We start from the raw sequence: 20166 nt of genomic DNA, 5'->3' as shown, positions 1-20166 counted from the left end.
GCCGGGGCGGGAGCTGTCTCCCCAGGTCCGAGCAGCCCCGTGCCTCAAGCCCTATATAACCCCTTCCAGCTCCGCCACCGCGGGCTTTTTTCCTTCCCCCGATGATCTCAGTGTAAGCAGATGAGACCTGAATTTCTAATGGTTTAAAAGAAATATTAATAAAGCACCGAGGAAGGGAAAGAAAACCCCACCTCTCCCACCCGCAGCCACGTCCCAGCGTTGTTTTTCAGCGAAGCCAACACAGCTGGATGTTCCAAGTACACCTCGATACCCATATTTATCCCTGACGGGTGTACTTAAGAATTGAATTAAGAATTTGTGATTATTTAGCTAAAAGAAAGCACAAGAATAAAGTTACCCTGCTACTTCCCAGCTCGTAAGAGCACAGTGCGTAATAACGTGGCTCTGTGATAAATATCCTGTAGAAACAGAGCCTCGGCTGCTTTTATTTGTGAGAATAAAAGAAGGCAGAGAGCGAATAACGCCTTTTTCAGCAACGAGGGTGTGTTTCTATTTGAACTTAATGTGTAAATATGTTGATTTATGGTTTGTATATCCCCTATATCTCCAATTGCATTTGGTGCATCTCCTGGAAGTACAAGGGAATAAGACATGGGGTTGCTAAAGTTACTAAAAATGCAGGAAAAGATGGAATTATTGGCTTCTTTTTTAATTCGTACCTCCCGGGAGCATGCAAGGGACAACACCCCGATGTGCTCAGGGACGGGGAGCCTCGACGAGAAGATCCACCAGCCCCCACAGTCGCATCTGTCGGGTGAGAGAGGAGCAAGAAATCTCTGCAGCCTCTGCGATGCGATGTCCCCACGGAGCTGGAGTCGTTCGTCACCCACCATCTCATCCCATGCAGCCCCTTTGGAAGCCCAGCACTAAAACACAACAATAATTAAAGATTTAAATACCCTTATGTTGCCAATGCAGGGTCCTGGGCTCCCACGGTCCAGCCTGGGCTTGGCCAGGACTCCGCGGACCGAGCTCCAGCACCCACAGCTGTGCTGGCCAGGGCCATGCAAGCAGAGAGCATGGCCGGGACCCTTTGCACAACAAGGGCAGGAAATAAAACTTCAATTTCTTTTCCCCAAAAATAAAGTTGGGTTTTCAATTCTGACCCAGTGAGATGGATTTTTCCAGCCCCGGATCACTAGGTACCATCACCGTGGCGTCAGGGCTCCTCTCCAGCATTATGAATTCAGTCCCTTCTGGCTTTTCCCACTGAGGAACAAACATCCCTGGGCCTGATTTTGGAGCTGCTCCCTGCCAGACCTGGTCGGCGGGGGCAAATCGGGGACCGGGAACAGCCCGGGGGGCTCAGCCCCAGGGGGAAACACGGCCCAAGGTGATGGGCTGGGATTTGAAATAAGGGTTTGATCAGAGCCATGTGGTTTAATCGGACTTTTCTCTTGAATTCCTTTTGCAGAGTATCAGTCTGGTGCTAAATCGTCTATTTAATTAGTTAAAAATAGCCCCGGCATTTCCCTGCCCGGAGCCCAGCGCCTCTTTTGATGTGGCAGCTGTTCTGCTGTTTCGCTAAACTCTCCTCCACCTGGGCTTGAATTAATTAATCCCAACTCTCCCCCAAATTCTCTCCTCTAGAAATCTTGCAGCCGGAGATGTTTTGGGGAGGTTTCCTTCAGGAGGTGCTGATGGGATGGGGGGAACGCAGCCCCTGGCCTCTGCAGGGCAGATTTGGGTTTTTTGTCCCGCGTTGCTTCCTGCGGGTGGGGAAAAGAAAACCCTCAAAAAAAGGCAATATAAGCCCAAGCCATCCCAGGAGGGTGGGATGCAGCGGGGAGCCCCTGGGCAGGCGGGACTGGGGCTCTCAGTGCTGCCCAAGAGAGCTCCCAGCTCAAATAAAAATTAAAAAATAAAAAAGCTTACTGCGCTTTCACTCTCCCCATCAATAACATTTTAATTTTCCAACCTGACAAGCCAAGATCCATCGCCAGGCGCAGCCGGGAACGGCTTCAGTCGGCACCTTATTAGCGTCGCCGAGCCTTGCGATGCACCCACCATAAATCAACTCCCACACCCCGCTGGCGGGGGGGGGGGGCTCAGTTTTGGGGGACTCCCTGCGGGAGAGCGGGGCTGAGCATCGCTTTTGACAGGAATCCCAGAGCCCCAGCATGGCAGGGGTTGGCAGGGCCCTCTGTGGGTCACCCAGCCCAACCCCCTGCCCAAGCAGCGTCACCCAGAGCAGGCTGCACAGCACCGCGGCCAGGCAGGGCTGGAATATCTCCAGAGAAGGAGACTCCACAGCCTCCCTGGGCAGCCTGGGCCAGGGCTCCGTCACCCTCAGAGGGAAGAAGTTCTTCCTCATCTTCAGCTGGAGCTTCCTCTGCTTCAGTTTGTGCCCGTTGCCCCTTGCCCTGTCGCTGGGCACCACTGGAAAGAGTCTGGCCCCGTCCTCCTGACACCCACCCTGCAGATATTTAGAGGCATTTCTAAGGTCCCCTCTCAGCCTTCTCTTCTCCAGGCTGAACAAGCCCAGCTCCCTCAGCCTCTCCTCGTAGCAGAGATGCTCCAGTCCCCTCCTCATCCTCGTAGCCTCCGCTGGACTCTCTCCAGTAGCTCCTCATCTTTCTTGAAGTGGGGAGCCCAGAACTGGACACAGCACTGCAGACGGGGCCTCACCAGGGCAGAGCAGAGGGGGAGGAGAACCTCCCTGACCTGCTGCCCACACTCCTCTTGATGCACCCCAGGATCCCACTGGCCTTCTCGGCACCCAGGGCACGCTGCTGGCTCATGGTTTTAACGCCTCTCTGTGCCATGGGAAGGGGATGGGGGTCCTGACCCCGCCAGCACTGTATGCACCAATCCAGCATTGCCCTTCTTGCTGGGAATACTGGGCTCCTGCCCGTCTCCTTGCATCCCTGGCCGTGGTCCAGCTGCCAGAGGATGCTCTGGCCAGGGAGGGGGTGTGGGGCACCGCCATTAAATCACCCCTCGAATTTCATTTTGCTGTGCAATTCTGAGTGGTGCCGCGGGGAGGGAGGGAAACGCAAACAAACCGCGTTGGGGAGCACCAAGGTGGAGAAAAAGGAGGAAAAGAACCCCAAGAACCGCAACCGGGACGCCCATTTTGGGGGGCGAGGGGGGTGCGGGACCTGGATTTGCAACCAAAACCTCCCCAGATCAGCGCATGCGTGAGGTTATGGAGGTCGCTTCGCTGCACGGAGCCGCGGGGAGCTCGCAGGGCCGGGGCACAGGGGCAGAGGGTCGGGAAAGGTTTGGGGTGCGCCCCGCGTTACCCCCAGAGAGGCTGGGGCCTTCGCTCAGCGAGGCCTTTTGGCCCCGCGGCGCCGCCGTCCCCGCGAGGTCACGTGGGCGACGCCACTGCCAGGAGCGGCCCGCGGTAGGGCGGAAGCGGGGGGCGCTTGGGCCCGGCGGCATGGAGGGGACGCTGGAGCAGCACCTGGAGGACACGTACGGGCCGGGGGGACCGGGAGGAACCGGGGGGGGACCGGGTCAGGGCCGGCCGTGCCCCCCCGGGGCCGCGGGTGGCAGGGGGGAGGCAAGGCAGGGAGCCGGGCCTGGGCCCGGCGGGGGCGGTGCGGGCCCGGCCCGGCGCTGACCGCCGCTATCTCCCCCCCCCCCCCCGCAGCATGAAGAGCCCGGCCGTGGTGGGCGTCCTCTGCACCGACTCGCAGGGGCTCAACCTGGGCTGTGAGTAACCGGGCACGGCGGGGGGCGGCAGGGCCGGAGACCCCGGCCGGGGGAGGGTGGGGGGGGTGGAGTGGGGCAGAGCCAGAGACCGCGGCCTGGGAGCGGGGGGGGGGGGGAGGGCCGGAGACCCCGGCCTGGGAGCGGGGAGGGGGGGAAGGGCCGGAGACCCCGGCGTGGGAGCGGGGAGGGGGGGGAGAGCCGGAGACCCCGGCCTGGGAGCGGGGAGGGGGGGAAGGGCCGGAGACCCCGGCCTGAGGTGGGGGGGGGGGGCCCTGCCCTGCGGGAGTCTTCCCTGTTTGGGGGCAGCGGGCCCGGCCCTGCTGCAGCCTTCCCTCTCCCGTCCCCTTTTGGGGGTCCCTCTGGCACCCCCCTGCCCCGTGGTTTCCCCCAGACACTGGAGGAGAGCGGAGCCAGTGCTTCTTCCCACCTCAACCCAGGTTTTTCGGGGGTTTGAGGGTCGCGCTTTGGGGGGAGGCTGCTCACACAAAGCCCCTTCACAGCATGCGGGGGGCTTCAGCCAGCGTCACCCACCTCTTGCAGGCCGAGGAACCCTCTCGGACGAGCACGCCGGCGTCATCTCCGTCCTCGCCCAGCAGGCAGCCAAGCTCACCTCCGACCCGACCGATACGCCCGTGGTGTGCCTGGAGTCGGACAGCGGGTGAGTTCCCAGCCCGGGGCTGCTGTCTTTCCATTCTGTTTGCCTGTTCCCCCCCAGCCCTGGCGCTCACCGTGGAGTCAGATCCCTGAAGCAGCTCTCCTCAGCTTGAGCTGAGCTGGCAGACATGGAGGAAGCCCCATCTCTGAAGGCAGTCGCTGCCCTAAGCATGCGAATTCATTAGATTAGTGAGACCTCGAGGAGCACGAACTATAAAAGCAGTAGGAAACCTGTCAGGGGGTGGTGGCTACTGCAGCTCCTTCCTTCCTCCACACTTGGGATCCCCACGCATAATGAAGCCTGTGCTGTAGCCAGTCAGTGTGGTAGGCAAAGGCTTCTCCAGCGCTCTTGCTGGGAGCAGGCAGAAGAGATGCAGCGACCGACAGCTCTAGCGCAGAGCTCGGGGTTGCTGCAGCCACCGAGCGATACCCCTGTGCAGCTCCCCACCCCCATCAGCTCCTCCTCGTCACAGCTGGCTTCTCACCTGCCTCCGCACTTTCTCCTTCTAGGAATATCATGATCCAGAAGCACGACAGCATCACTGTAGCAGTGCACAAGCTGGCATCCTGACCCCCAGGAACCTGCGCAGCGCTCCGCTCCCACCTCCGGCTCCTCCTCACTGGACAACCACTCTCCTCTGCTGCTCCAGCGCAGAACGTGCTCACAGTACCAAACCTGGGCTGAAGGCTCTCCCTCTCCACTTAACGGCTCCTGCGTGGCTATCGGGGTCTCCGACTCACACTTTAGCACTCATGCTGCTGAGGATGAAACGTGGGTCACTCACTGGGCTCATGTAACGATCAGATGCTACAAGGTGTATGTGTGTGTGTGGCCTTATTTGTTGGAGAAATAATAAACGACCTGCAAAAACAGGTCTTTGCTTCTCTCTGCTCCTGCTGTGAAAACTGTTGCCCATCGCTTTGTCTTGTTTCCAGGGCCAAGTTAGGTAACTTCCCCCAGTCCCTTCTTCCTTAGCATTTCTCTAGAGAAAGGGAGCAGTGCACAAAGACTGGAATTAATGGAGGCTCCTCCAGTAGAAAAGGCACAAACACTTCCAGAGGAATTTCTCCTAGGAAATGTTTAGCCTCCTCTAGTTAAACGTTCTGTGTGAGAATTGTTTGCTTACCGTGCCTTGGATTGAAGTTCAAACCTCTACGAGCTGGCGCTGCCCGGTCCCCGTGTGAGCTGTAAATGGATCCTGACAGCGTCCTCACAAAGCCAGATCTGAGCATTTGAAATGGTGCAGGAAACAACCCTGCGGAAAGGCTTGAAAATAATCTGCTGCACGCGGATGCTTCCCGTGCGTGAGGGGGTGAAAAGCAGCTGCCCTGCAGAGCACGAGCGAACAAAGCGGGCTGGGTCAGGGGTGAGGCGACATTCACGCTGCTTTGACTTCACTGCTAGGAGCAGCTCCGCTTGTCAGCGACGTTCCCAGGAAGGGGCAGGAGGGATGAGCTGCCTGTCAAGGTCAGGGTTAATTCTGCGGAACGACCCGGCCTGGGCAGCTGGAGTTGGTGTGGTGTCGGAGCTCTGCGGGGGTGTCGGAGGGTCCCTGTTCTCCCCTCACCCTGGGAGCAGCTCGAGCCGGAGCGTTTCCTCCCGGCCATCCGACAGCTCCCAGTACAGACACCGCACCAGGCACTGCTGCCGCTGCCAGCACCCCCCAGGGCCCCGCCTGCCAAGCCCCCCATCCTTCAGCCCTTAAACCATACTCACTGCAAAAACCAATCCACTTAAATAAAAGCTTAATGCACATATCACAAGCCCTGCTATGGGGAAAGTTCTTCCGTAGGCTCCGATACACCTCTGTGCTGGGCACCTACAGCAAGGTAAAGCATCGCCTTCTCTGCCAAGGGAGGGGAGCAGAGACAGGTATCACGCTCCCAGAATTTTATCTGACTTCAGGAACGCCGATTGGGGTGACAGGTCACCCGAAACGGGGGGAGGACGCGTGAGGGCTGTATTTACCCGGGAGTATTTACAATAGAGGCACGGAGCCAAGTCAAATCCTGCTCAGCTACCAGCGGCGGCACGGCTGCTCCGCTCCAGCTGCCGAGCATCTTGGCTGGAAAACCTAAAGCCTTCCAGACTATCCCCTCTTAAGGGACGCAGTTTCCCAGGCCAAGAGCCGTGCACAGAGGCAGTGCAGGCGGGACAGGCAGGGCCGGGGCTCCGCTCCTCTGCAGCTGCCAGCACCCCAGGCTTGGCTTCAGTCCATTGCCACCCTGCTCCGCTCAACGCCTGGCAAGAGCCAGGGCTTTGCCTGGAGCTATAACCCTCGCAGGCTTCCCGTCCTCTTTCCGCCCAACAGGATTTCTGCTCCGAAAGCCCTGGGTTTCCTCTCCCGGCTGGGGAAGGGGAGGGACTCCTGGCCTTGGGGCCCTGCAAGCCGGGCTCTGCCTCCGAGGAGGAGGAGGACGGGCTCTGTCCACCCAGCCCCAGCGCTCACAGGGCTCCATGTCCCGCTTCGGGGCTCGTCAGGAACGACGGACACAGTCATCCTCACCGGAGGCGAATGAAGGACCAGACTTTGGGGTGCCACGTCAGGAAGGGAGGATTTAGTCTCTGGAGCAAATGAAGAAACAATTCGTCTTTGCCACCGGCCGTTTCAGGGAGGATTTGCCAGCATGAGGCAGCAGAGTGGTAAGGAAAAGTCTCAGGTTCATCAGCCCTGACCGCTCTGGGGTTCCAGCTGCTCCCTCGGGCAGGATCCTGCCGCTGCCAGAGGCATGGGATGGGCGAGAGGAGGGACGGGGACGAGCAGAGAAGGATGGGGAAGGGAGAGCTTCCCGCTGGAGCTCACAGATGGATACAGATAGACGGTGTCCCCCCAGCTTCTGGCACAAACTAAATGAGCTGCTCTATAGCGGCAGTAAGGTGCTTGTCACTTAAAATCCCTTAAAACTTCAGCGGTCACAGTAATTTGGTGGGAAAGAGAAAGGACATTAAACTGGTTGCAGGCAGCGATCATGTGCAACCTCACATCTGTTGGCAAAAGCTTCGCCCACCCTCAAAAGCTTTCGCAAGCTGAATGTGAAACACTGGTGCCTACCTCATGAGCAGCCAAGGGCTCACAGGCAGCTGATTGCCCTCATGGGAGCAGTTTTTGAATCCAAACAGCAACGGAGCGAGGTGTTGATGTGTTCTGAAATTCTCACTTCCAGGGGAAAGGAAGGAGGAAGAGCCGGAGGCTCCGGCAGCCGGGAAGAGCCCAGGCGCCGCAGCTGCGGACAGAGGGTGGGCATGGGGAGTGGTCTTTCACTTCTTCCTGGTAAGCAGAGAACAAATTCACCTACACCCTCCTGCAGCTGGGGCTGGGAGAAAGCCGAGTCTCACAGGGAGCAGAGGATGGGACAGGCTGATCCCACCGAGCTAAGGGCAAAAATCAGCCGTGCTTTGCTGCACGGTCGCCATCACCCATTTCACTGCAGGCTGAGCACCAACATGCACCTTCCCCCAAGCAAGGTCACCTGAAAACATCTCAGTGGTGTAACTGAGGGGGCCCAGCCTGCTGCCCAGGGCCAAAAGGCAGCTTGGGACGGTCAGATGGGGTGTCACAGAATCACAGAATGTTGGGGGTTGGCAGGGACCTCTGTGGGTCACCCAGCCCAACCCCCTGCCCAAGCAGGGTCACCCAGAGCAGGCTGCACAGCACCGCGTCCAGGCGGGGCTGGAATATCTCCAGAGAAGGAGACTCCACAGCCTCCCTGGGCAGCCTGGGCCAGGGCTCCGTCACCCTCAGAGGGAAGAAGTTCTTCCTCATCTTCAGCTGGAGCTTCCTCTGCTTCAGTTTGTGCCCGTTGTCCCTTGTCCTGTCACTGGACACCACTGGAAAGAGTCTGGCCCCGTCCTCCTGACCCCCACCCTGCAGATATTTAGAGGCATTTCTAAGGTCCCCTCTCAGCCTTCTCTTCTCCAGGCTGAACAAGCCCAGCTCCCTCAGCCTCTCCTCTTAGGAGAGATGCTCCAGTCCCCTCCTCATCCTCATAGCCCTCCGCTGGACTGTCTCCAGTAGCTCCTCATCTTTCTTGAACTGGGGAGCCCAGCACTGGACGCAGCACTGCAGACGGGGCCTCACCAGGGCAGAGTAGAGGGGGAGGAGAACCTTGGGGTGTCTTGTAACTTCGGTCAGGGTGAGATCCCACCCTGGGCCAGCAGAGGATTTGATCCGAGATGGGTCCCCAGGGATGGACTGCAGGAGCAGCTCAGGGCACAAGCGCACACACGCTCAGTCACGCTCTCTCGGGAGGACCCAGCACCTCAACACCGCTTAAAGGCACTCATTCTCTGTGCTACAGGCTTTAACAGCACACACCATCTACCCATCGGTGATGAAGACAACGCCATCCCCCAGCCAGGAAAGCTGGGAAGCGCAGGAAAGCTTTCCCCCGCTCCACTCCATCCACAGTAACTCGCTGCCAATCATTAATCCCCTCCTGCTACCGGGGAGGAGGGGGTGGGGGGAGTTAAAATTAAAGACACAAACTGTCCTTTGCCCCCATGGCAGGGCAGGCCTGGGAAACCGCAGTGGCTAACGTCCATCCCTGCTCCGCTCAACACCTCGCCAACTCCTAGTGATCACTCAGAGTGCTCAAACCTATTCAGATTATTTTTTAGTATTAAAAATCACTTACAGAGCAAAAAAACCCTAACAAGAGTCAGGCTCTAATGTTATTTTCTTCCTTTTCTCTGGACAAGCCAGTTGGCACAGGTTTTTTGAGGGTCTATTAATAAACCGCAGTGTGGCCACCACCAGTTCGCCCTGCTGACACTCCCCAACACACACTAAACCAGTTAACGTGTCCCAGTTTGTTTCTCCCCAAACACAAATTACCCATACAAGAAAAGCAGGAGCAGAAGCAGAAGCTTTCCCTGACCCCTGTGGCATCTCACCTCCGTCTGCTTCAGGTCAACGTCCTTGTGATGGGGATGCTGAAGACCTTTGGGATTTTCTTCGTGGCTTTCCAGGAGGAGGTGGGGGGCTCCTCCGAGCGCGTCAGCTGGATCGGCTCCATCATGTCCTCCCTGCGCTTCTTAGGAGGTGAGCTGGCACCCGTGAGGATGGGGCAGCCCTTCACCCTCAAGCCCCCCCGCTTTGCTACACGGGGCACTGAGGCTGCTCTGCGGATCCGATTTCCATCCCAGGCTGCTGGAAGCTGGACACGGCTGGTACCCACACGTGCCTTAGCAGGAGCACGGTCCAAGGACCACGTGTGTCACGATGCCTCGCTGTAGCAGGTTTATCATACGCATTCGGAGCAAAGCCTCAGCCCCAACACCAATATTATTGCCTCTGGGCAAGCCAGCTGCTGCGTAACTGGCAGCTGCCACGCGTGGGGTGGGTTAGGAAGCAGGCTCAGGACATCTGAAAGTTTGGGCTTTGTCTCCTTCCCCTGCCCCATTCCCCCAGCTCCCAGGGGACGAGGTGAGGTCTCTTGGCTGCTCCTCTGGATCTTAACCCACCCCGAATTTCTTGTCACCGCCTCCCTCCCAGCGCGGCACACAGCCACGCACCGGGGCACCCCATGCCATGACCCCAATACAAGTGCCCAAGCCCTGCAAAGCAGCACTTGGCACCTTCACCCCAAGATTTCTCCCTCCTTTCCCTTCCAGCCCCGCTCGTGGCCGTGGTCTGCAGGAGGCTGGGAGAGCGGGCGACCTCCATCATCGGGGCTGGCTTGGTCGGAGGGGGCTGCTTGCTGAGCACGCAGGCCACCAGCGTCCCCTTCCTCTGCGTCTCCATGGGACTTCTCCTGGGTGAGCAGCCTGCGACTCACGGTCGGGCAGAGATTTTCCGGCACGCGATGAGTAAAAGCAGCTCCTTCAACGTTAAACCAGGCAGTTCCTTTCACACTAAAGCATCCCCAAAGCTTCACAGAATCACAGAATGTTGGGGGTTGGCAGGGCCCTCTGTGGGTCACCCAGCCCAACCCCCTGCCCAAGCAGGGTCACCCAGAGCAGGCTGCACAGCACCGCGGCCAGGGGGGGCTGGAATATCTCCAGAGAAGGAGACTCCACAGCCTCCCTGGGCAGCCTGGGCCAGGGCTCCGTCACCCTCAGAAGGAAGAAGCTCTTCCTCATCTTCAGCTGGAGCTTCCTCTGCTTCAGTTTGTGCCCGTTGCCCCTTGTCCTGTCGCTGAGCAACACTGAAAAGAGTTTGGCCCCATCAGGAGCACAAAATATCAGTTTCAACATGCTAGACGCAACCAGCCTGGCCTTTTTTCTGGACCCAACACAAATCCTGCCCTTTTAAAATCCCCTACTAAGAGCACACAGCCTCAGAAACCCCAGATACTAAATACCACGCATGACATCTCACTCTCCACTGACTGCAACAGCAAAAGGCCCCCCACTTTCAGCTCAGGAACCCTGCAGAGCAGCTCCGCTATGGGGACAACGAGCTTGGGATGGCATGACTCTGAATCCCTAAAGCTCACAACGTGAAGCAGTCACTTTTTGGGCACGGACATCTTCTTTCTCCCCTTCCCCCAGGTATGGGGTTCGCCTGCCTCTACCAGGCGGCTGCGGTGATGACGGCCAAGCGCTGCAGGACACGGCTGGCTTTCTCCAACGCCATCGCCCGCGCCGGGATGGGCCTGACATTTCTAATTGCGCCGTTCACTCAATTTCTCATCGATTTTTATGGCTGGCAAGGTGAGCGCATCTCCCGTTTCTCCAAATTCATCAGCGTTCAGACGGTGTTTGAGGATATCCGGGCAGGATAAGACGATTTTTAAAAAAATTAAAATTAGATGCACTGAGGAACAACTCTGCCTCTTCTAGGATAGTTTGGGGACATTTTGTTAATGATTAAATACTTAATCAGTCATTAAAGTTAAGTCAAGAGTCAAAACAGAGATCTCAGAAACCAAAATGAAAACTGAAAATCCCTGCTCTTACTACACTGTTTCAGGCCATCCTGAAGGTGCATCACGTGTAATGGACTTTTAATGAGGGAAAACAAAAAAACCTGCCAAATCCTAGAGGTAGCTCTGGATTTGTTGTGTGCATCACAGCTAAAGGGACGTCCAGCTAGAAAACCAGCAATAAAAGCTCCCGTAAGACACCTCCTCCTTCCAACAGAGCTCTCTCCATGTTCAATACAAACTACGTCCTGTCCTAGAAAGATCATTTCCTACTGCTCCTCCCTTCCCACGCCAAGCAAAAAGCATCTTCTGTCTTCCCCCAGGTACTCTCCTGATTTTTGGAGGCATCATGTTAAACCTCGTGCCTTCCAGCATGCTGCTGCGACCCGTCAGCACCCAGCCACCCCAACGCTTCTCTGCTAAAGACCAGGACCACAGGTCTTCAACGGCAAAGAAGGATTCAGAAACCCTCAATGGATGCTCGGATGAAACCGCTCCCAGGGAAACACAGCTTGGCAGGGCACAGGACCTTCCCAGTGCAGAGGGAGTCACGCCATCCCATGGCAGAGACGTCTCTGGCCCAGTAAACACTGTGGCTTTGGAAAGGCTTGAGAAACCCCCCCTGAAGAGCTGCTCACCAGAAATAGCCACCGAGGCCAAGGGAAGGTACAAATCCCTTCCACCGACCGAAAAAGAAAATTCACAGCCTCTCCTCGACTTCTCCCCACTGAAGGATCCCATCTTCTGCATTTTCACGTGGTCTTTTTTGTTCAGCCACTTGGCCTACTTCGTGCCCACCTTCCACCTGGTAGCAAGAGCCAGGACGCTGGGCATAAGCAGCATGGATGCCTCTTACCTCATCTCAGTGGCTGGTAGGCAAAACAACAACAAAAAAAATCTTTTAAACCCATTTTTAATTGCAGTGATACCAAAATAGGAAAGAAATGCAACACAAACCTTGCCAGAAATAGTCCCAAATATGTCCTAGAATAAATCTTCATGGAAGAGGTTTAGCTCACAGCCCTCACCCTTCCTCCATATAAATAGCGTCGCCTTCTGTACATGTACAAAGCCGCTCTCAGATGGTGGGTGGTTCTCTCAGCCTAAGCTAGATGATCCCCCACCCTCGCTGCTCCGAACAAACACAAGTTTCCAATTACAGAGGTGCTATCTGTCCTCCTCAAGCCTTCCCACCACAGCCTCTGCTTTGCTTAAACCCACCAGCCACAGAAACCCAGTCACTCGCCACTCAAAGGCCTCCAGTTTCACCCAGGAATGCGTGCAGAGAGAGACAAATTCAGTACTGGGGGAGGAAAAACCAACATCAGCTTGGATCTAGCCATTTGGATTTGGCACACTCCCCTCAAAGGGGGGGATAAAAACAACCCACAACCCCCTAAAAAACAAAAGCGTGCCTGATTATCAGCAGGGATTAACGCTGAAGTCGCATCGGGTTAAGAAAGTGGCTGCAACCCCAGTCATCATAAAATATTTTATTGTACAAAAATAAATTTTACTTCTACACTGCTGTATAATATTTAGAAATGATGTATGCTGTCAAGGAATCTTGAAGGAGAGCACAGGAATTAATGTGACATTTTGAATTAAGAGTAGGAGGGACACAGAGGCCAGCAAGATATTAGCTGACAGCGGGTACTCCTCTGATCTTTAGTTCACGAAAACATATCAAAAAATGTAAAAACCAGGCACCAAAAGTTTGCTGAGCCTTTAAAAAAATGCTGGTCTTCTGTCCTTCTTCGCTTCTTTATAAAAATTAAAATCTTACAAGCATATTTCTTCTTAATATTCTGCTTTTTCTCTGTCTTGAAAAAGAGATCCAACAGCAAACTCATCTTCCTAATTTTTACTGAAGGGCATTTCAGAGTTTTCTGCTGAGTGCACAGCCCCTAATTGAATTTTTACAGACCACTTTGGTGCACCCACAGGCACTTGGCAATAGCAGGCACCGAGGTAAAGGAAAAAAAAAAAAGGCATGAATTTTACAACAGCCTAAAAATGCGTTCCTGCAACTTCCCGGCATCTCAGCCCTGTGTGGTCACGTCCTCACAGCGAGCGGCAGGTGGAATCGGGATGCGTTTCAGAGCAACGCAGTGCAAAATAGCAAAAAAAAAAACAACAAACAAAATCAAGTCTCTGAGGCTCTGGTGAACTCCTCTTCCCCCCAGGCATCACGGAGACGGTCAGCCAGCTGCTCTCGGGTTGGGTCGCCGACCAGAACTGGACCAAGAAGTATCACTACCACGTGGCTTACCTTGTCCTCAGCGGCATCACGAACCTGCTCTGTCCTCTGGCCACCACCTTCCCGTTGCTCCTGACCTACGCCGTGGCCTTCGCTGTTTTCTGCGGTGGCTTCATGGCTCTCGTCCTCCCTGTGCTGGTGAGTAGGATATTTCATTAAAAAATGTAGTATGCGGCATTCCCAACAGTATTCCAAAATCATCCAAAACCCTTTCTCATAAAGCTGAATTACCCTGGGCTGTTGCAGACCCGCGCGAGAGGGCTCTCCCCTCCAGCCTTCCCAGTCGGAGCCACTGGAGAGCCCCAAATCTCCTCTCCAACCCACTTATCGGTATCCACAGCCCAGATGCAACAGAAGCACTGGGAGTTTATCGCAGATTTTTAATGACCTTGCCCTGCTAATTGCCTTCCATGTCCTGCGTTCTGAAGGAGACTGCTCCAGCTCATAGGAATCAGGATGAATCCCTTCACTTCCCAACGCTAAGGCAGCGGGTTGTGCATATCTGCTCCCAATCCCAGAATCATCACGGAATCACAGGATGGTTTGGGTTGGAAAGGACCTTGTAGATCACCTAGTTCCAAACCCCTGCCACAGGCAGGGACACCATATATTATGGTGTATATTATATATATGGATATATATTATGGACAACATATCTATAACACGCACAGACCAGGTACAGCAGGATCCGGATAGGGAGGCATCGTTATAATTTGGGGTTTCTTTCTGGGAATTCAGAGTTTAAAACACCTTCCTCAAAGTCTTAGCAGCGTTCCTAGTTTCGGGAGATGCCTACACAGCAAAGCATCTCGCGTCCCAGTAATTTCCACGCCGGCCTTCAGGAGGCGAGCGGATTCCAGGCTGTGGGTGCAAAGTCCTTCCAAAGCTGCAGCTGAAGAGGAAACTCCCCAGAAAAAAAAACAACAAACCACAACAACTCTTGTGGTTGCACATGAACTCAACCAATAATTATCCCTTTGGTTCTACAAACAGGTAGATCTAGTGGGCGTGCAACAACTCCACAGCTACTTGGGGTTTGCTGCCTTCTTCGCTGGGATAGCGGCCATCGGCGGACCTCCTCTAGCAGGTAACTCTCACATCACGTGTAACATATACCCACCGCAGACATCCAGCCACAAAACATGCTGCTGCTTCACTCCTACCCATATGCGTCCAAGGATGGTTTTTCTGTCCAAGTGGAAAAAACCACCATGTTTCAGAGATTTATCTTTATACACAGGCACTATTTTGCTCGTGAATTTGCAACACCCAACTAGCAGTTTGGAAAAAAGCTGCGTGGAAAAAAGGAGGCTAAACCCCACACACACATTTTAACCCTGACCACAGCAGCAGAGTAACAACTATGTTACCATGGATTTTAGCCCCAACAGGGCATTGTAACGCTGAACTTGGAAGAGAGGGATGGGAGGGGAGACAAGGAATCATAGAATCATAGAAAGTCTTGGGTCGGAAGGGACCCCTAGAGGCCATCTAGTCCAACCCCCCCGCAGCGAGCAGGGACACCGCTAACTGGATCAGGGTGCTCAGAGCCCTGTCCAACCTGGTCTTGAATGTTTCCAGGGATGGGGCCTCCACTACCTCTCCGGGCAACCCGTTCCAGTGTTTCACAACCCTCATTGTAAAGAATTTCTTCCTTATATCCAGCCTAAACCTACCCTGTTTTAGTTTAAAACCGTTACCCCTCATCCTGTCACTGCTGTCTCTACTAAAAAGATTGTCCCCATCTTTCCTATAGGCTCCCTTTAAGTACTGAAAGGCTGCAATCAGGTCTCCCCGCGGCCTTCTCTTCTCCAGGCTGAACAAGCCCAACTCTCTCAGCCTGTCCTCATAGGAGAGGTGCTCCAGCCCTCGGATCAGGAGAGGAAGGGAAAGCAGGGACGGGCTCAGCCGCAATCCCAAGGGACTGGAGGGGAGACAAGGAGAGGAAGGGAAAGCAGGGACGGGCTCAGCAGCAGTCCCACCAAGCAGAGGCACTGAACCATAAGGAGAAGTCGCAGTAATCTCTTGTTTTGAAGAAGATTACACAGCTCAGCCGCAAGAGCTCCTGGGCCCAAAGATAAGGAGGATGAAAAGCCTTTTTCTCTTCTCCTGCTGCCAGAAAACCAAGGCAGTTTTGAGTATCTGGCAGATTCCAAGTGCTTAGAAACCTCTCCAGTCTTTGCTTACGAGCAAGGGACTTGTTCTCCTCCAAACATCTTGGCCAGGACAAAGCTCTTCCTTTCCCTGATGACCCTTCAGCCACACCTCACAGCTGGAACCAGGATCTGAGCTCTTCCCAGGTCCTCACGCGCACGCAAACTAGAGAAAGCTGCAAGGTCAAACACCAGCGTGACCAATGGCCTGTCCCTCACCTAGCAAGTGTATCCTGAATAAAACCTGGCAACCTGCTCTTCATTTCTTGCTCCCTGCCCTCTGCTCTCAGCTGCCCCGTGCCTGCAGAGGCACTTCGCTCGAAGCTGCCACGGAGCCTGCAAATACCAGCTCCACGCTGCAAAGTTTTAGCAACGCTGCTGTACCGCAAGCAGGTGAAAAAAAAAAAAAAAATTGATTTCCCTAATCAATATTTCTAGGTGGGTAAAACTCTGTGTACGGATGCAATTTGGAGCAACTAACGCGTTTCATTGACAGCGTGCTTTACACTGTCAGGGTGATACACAGCTTACATCAGCTGAGATCTCTTCTGCTGATACAAGATGTACGTCCACCAGAAAGCAATCCCTGTACAACCATCGCAGCAAATTCCCCGACACAGTAACATACGGTAGGAAAAGAGCTGAATAATTTGGCGCTCTCTCCTCCATGCATCATACATGCGAAGATAGTGGTTGCGCTTTCATCCGCTTCCAATCTATTTTCACTAATGGGAAGCCTTTTGCTTTCAGAAAGCGCTCACCACAGTGAACGCTTCTAGATTTTGTAAAGCAAGCAGGTTTCCTGCAAAAAGCCTTCGACAGAAATCAGTCTTCTTAATACTGGTGGGATAAATAAAGGCCAAATAAAGCCAAGAAGCCAAACTCTCGCTGATCCGTCTCACTGTAGGCAGAGTGAGAGGGAAACAATTCAGAGTTCAGGATTGAGGTTTGTGATCCAAGATAAATTCTGCAATCTTCTCTTCCAGCACAGCTTATTAAGCATGAAAACCGAGTATGACCAGGAGCTACTGATTAAGCGTCCAGAAGCATCTGCTCCTTACAGAACAAGATTTAAATGCCTTGCGAGACCCTGGAGTTTAGTGCCTCTGACTGCTGCTGAGCTCCCTAGACCTTGACTTTAACAATTTTATCAAACTCCAGAATTTCTAATGCAGTGAAAGCCCAGGCATAACAAGAACCGCAAAGGCGAAAATGCTTATTTTGCATACTAGAACAAAGCCCAATTGCAATGCAACGAATAGGTGACTTACCTGCCAATCTGTTTAACTCAAAGCCCTTAAACCCAGAGGCAGCTGGCCCAACCAAAAGCCCCAGGTGAAAGGTTTGAAGGCTCCTTCGCAGCTCCTCATCCACCAGCACTGCGGGGTGCTTCTGCCACACTGAAAAAAAAGAAAACTGAAACAGAACAAACATTATTTTGGCAAGCCACAAGCGAGCTCAGGAGAGAAGAGTATCTTTTCTTTCCACAAGCAGTACCAATCAGTAACTCAAACTGCAAAAGAAAAAACTAAACCACATCATTCGAGATTACAAAACTGATTCCAGCAACCAGCACACAAAAACTCCAGCCCCAGCACATTTGGGTGGTGAAAGGGGAGAGGATGGGGGTCAGCTGAAAGCTGTGCTAGCACACACATTTAGGTGCTTTCACTGAAGTTCTACCTTCACAGTAGCTATTGCTACTTAGGGCATCGGGAATAAACAGATTTTCTGATCACAGAATGGCAGCACAGTTGAAACAGCCTGGCCACAGCCTGCAGCACGAGAAAGTGCCGGGGATGTTTAGTTCGGATCACTTCGGTGCCAGGGATTTACCGGCATTGCTTACAAAACTGCTGCTTTGCTGGAGTTTGCACACCATGAGCTTCTACTTCTGCTTTCTGCAGCGGGAACGATTTTTTTTTCCTGGATGGGGCACAAACACCGGAGGTGCTTTAAGAGGCTGGGTGTCATGCGGTGGAAGGTGATCGCTGTGCTGACAGCGAGGAGGCAATGCTGGTCTTTCAGCACTGAGTAGAGCTTATAGAAAAAAAAACAAACAAAAAAATTTTAAATATCCTGAAGGATATTTAAAAAAAGAATTTAAGTAAATCAGAGCTCCACAACTGGAGCATTCTGTTGTGTACATCTCCCAAACGACCACCTTGACATCCCTTCTCCTGTCCACATCCCACAGACTTTGACAGCAAAAACAGATCCCATCTTCGAGAATAAACCACTCTACAAAAACATACGGGTCCTGGGAGAGCCACCCACGTCACCAAGTCCAGCGCCACAGGATCCTCCTTTCTGACAGCAAGCTCCACGGCTCACCCGATATCCCTGAGAAAAAAAACAGAGCTGAACCCCCCCCCTCCCCCCCCAAGAAAGGCACGAGCCAACAGAAACTGAAACCAGGGTAAAGCAAAGCCATCTTCAGCCTTTCCTCTCTTTCATAAAACCCTCCTGCGGCCGTGTAAATCTACAGCAAGGAAAATGTTAGCACCTTGGGTTTGTCACAGATCCCCAAATTTCATTCCTTCCCCTCTCAGAGCCGTGGCACTCGCAGATAACCGCAGCACCAACACTCCTGCGCAGCCAAGATCTGGGTCTCTGGGGACTCTACGACTTCCCTTCCTAACCAGAGCTGCTCTGAAGAATCCCAAATTTGGGCCAGATCTGCCATTTGTGTAAATCACGCAAGTCCACAGATGTCACTAGAGGAACTGCATTTTACACCAGCAGCAGATCTGGCTCAGCTGCTAACCACCTCAGGCACCCAACTGTCCCATGCCAGATTTAGGAGTACATTAAGGTTTTCACAGAATCTCAGACTCCCAGCATGGCAGGGGCTGGCAGGGCCCTCTGTGGGTCACCCAGCCCAACCCCCTGCCCAAGCAGGGTCACCCAGAGCAGGCTGCACAGCACCGCGGCCAGGCGGGGCTGGAATATCTCCAGAGAAGGAGACTCCACAGCCTCCCTGGGCAGCCTGGGCCAGGGCTCTGTCACCCTCAGAGGGAAGAAGTTCTTCTTCATCTTCAGCTGGAGCTTCCTCTGCTTCAGTTTGTGCCCGTTGCCCCTTGTCCTGTCGCTGGGCACCACTGGAAAGAGCCTGGCCCCGGCCTCCTGACACCCACCCTGCAGATATTTAGAGGCATTTCTAAGGTCCCCTCTCAACCTTCTCTTCTCCAGGCTGAACAAGCCCAGCTTCATTACGTGCAGCAGCAATTCCTATCACTTTGCATACTTTAGATTCAAACAGAGGAACTATCCACCTTTAAAATGATTGTCCAGACACGAGATGATATGCCATAACTAAAGAAAATGCTTTGAGGTCATTTTAAAAGGCGACCCACGCCCTTACAGATTCCTGAGTCTTTATGCAATGTGGGTTTTCCTTTTAAGTGCTCACAAAGCTCCTGCTAAGCAAGTTCCCGTCAAGCTCCTGGCCTGGCATCTCTCATATTAGACAGGTTGCGTTCAGTCGGGTCTGCTCACAAGAAGGCAGGGCTGGAGAATCTGGCGTTTGCAGCCCAGATGTTGCAAACACCACCACATGCAAGTCAGCTCATTAGTCCGATGGGCTCTTCCATCTGCTGCAGCAGCTACTTTTGGCCTGCTTGTTTAAACAAAGAAAAAAAGCCAGGGATTAAATTCAATCAAATTAAAAGCCATGTCCACTCCAAGGAGAAGTTAGCCCTGGGAAGCAGGACCTATGAGTCTGCCTGTTACACCAACGGCAGGAGTCCCGACTGCCCACGCAAACACTGCACAGCAGCAGGCACACAAAGAGTTAAGATCACTTAAAGAAAATATCTGAGGAATTCTTAAATGAGAACATTCATCCTTTGCTTCCCGCCCACCTCCCAAAAATCATTTTTTTTCAGTGAGAAAAATCCAACGGCTCTAATAACAATCTTTCCTCCTGCAGGGTGGCTGTATGACTACACCCAGACGTATGTCTGCTCCTTCCTCTTCGCTGGAGCCTGTGGTCTCATCTCACCTATTTCTTTCTTCTTTGAGCCTTCGGCCCAGAAATGGAAGCTAAAAAAAGCCAACCTGAACAACAGCCCCAGGCTCGGCTGAAGCGATTCTGCGGTGGAAATTTTAAAGGATGATCTTTGCATCCACGATCAGAAAGCGATCGCTGGCACAGACCTTCTGTACCGGGAAACATCAACCGCAGCGAAAATGAAAACAGGAATTTTTAGATGACAGATTCACAGTTCGTATCTCTAGATATTTCTCCTGCATGTGTGATTAAAGCCATCTGAGAAATACACAGTGTAAAGCATTATTTGAAGGGAAAAAATGAGGCCCACGGCCCAGATGGACACGGTTTCACTCTGACTTTGCTCCCGAGCCGTGTCTTTCTGTCTCTCAGATTTAACCCCCCGCGGTCCGTCCGACAGCTCGCTATCAGAGCCGCCCCTCCAGCTTTCCCAGCCGCCGCCAGAGAGCAAAGCTGACTCACCTCTCGGGCTGAGGCAGCCAAGGACCTCAAAAGTGCCAAAGCACAGCAGGAGATTTTAGCTCGTTCTATGTAGATAC

The 20166-nt window shown here is 53.8% G+C and overlaps 2 protein-coding genes across 4 annotated transcripts; both read left to right on the top strand.

Moving 5' to 3' along the window:
• Positions 1–3290: 3290 nt before the first annotated feature.
• LAMTOR5 (late endosomal/lysosomal adaptor, MAPK and MTOR activator 5) lies at positions 3291–5241 on the top strand. Its single transcript, XM_075442845.1, has 4 exons — positions 3291–3441; positions 3620–3681; positions 4222–4339; positions 4846–5241. The coding sequence occupies exons 1-4, from the start codon at positions 3407–3409 to the stop codon at positions 4904–4906; spliced, it is 276 nt and encodes a 91-aa protein (XP_075298960.1). The 5' UTR covers positions 3291–3406; the 3' UTR covers positions 4907–5241.
• Positions 5242–6749: 1508 nt separating this feature from the next.
• Positions 6750–20121, top strand: SLC16A4 (solute carrier family 16 member 4). 3 transcript variants are annotated; one of them, XM_075442833.1, is made up of 9 exons: positions 6750–6979; positions 7501–7607; positions 9245–9377; positions 9950–10093; positions 10829–10990; positions 11526–12074; positions 13389–13600; positions 14456–14549; positions 19547–20121. In XM_075442833.1, the coding sequence occupies exons 1-9, from the start codon at positions 6964–6966 to the stop codon at positions 19699–19701; spliced, it is 1572 nt and encodes a 523-aa protein (XP_075298948.1). In that variant the 5' UTR covers positions 6750–6963; the 3' UTR covers positions 19702–20121. The 3 variants fall into 3 exon arrangements, with proteins under 3 accessions (XP_075298948.1, XP_075298949.1, XP_075298950.1); XM_075442834.1 differs by lacking the exon at positions 7501–7607; XM_075442835.1 differs by lacking the exon at positions 11526–12074.
• Positions 20122–20166: the final 45 nt, after the last annotated feature.

Source organism: Opisthocomus hoazin, chromosome 25 (assembly GCF_030867145.1).
Source record: "Opisthocomus hoazin isolate bOpiHoa1 chromosome 25, bOpiHoa1.hap1, whole genome shotgun sequence".
Lineage (NCBI taxonomy): Eukaryota > Metazoa > Chordata > Aves > Opisthocomiformes > Opisthocomidae > Opisthocomus > Opisthocomus hoazin.
This window is presented reverse-complemented; position numbering and strand designations above follow the sequence as displayed.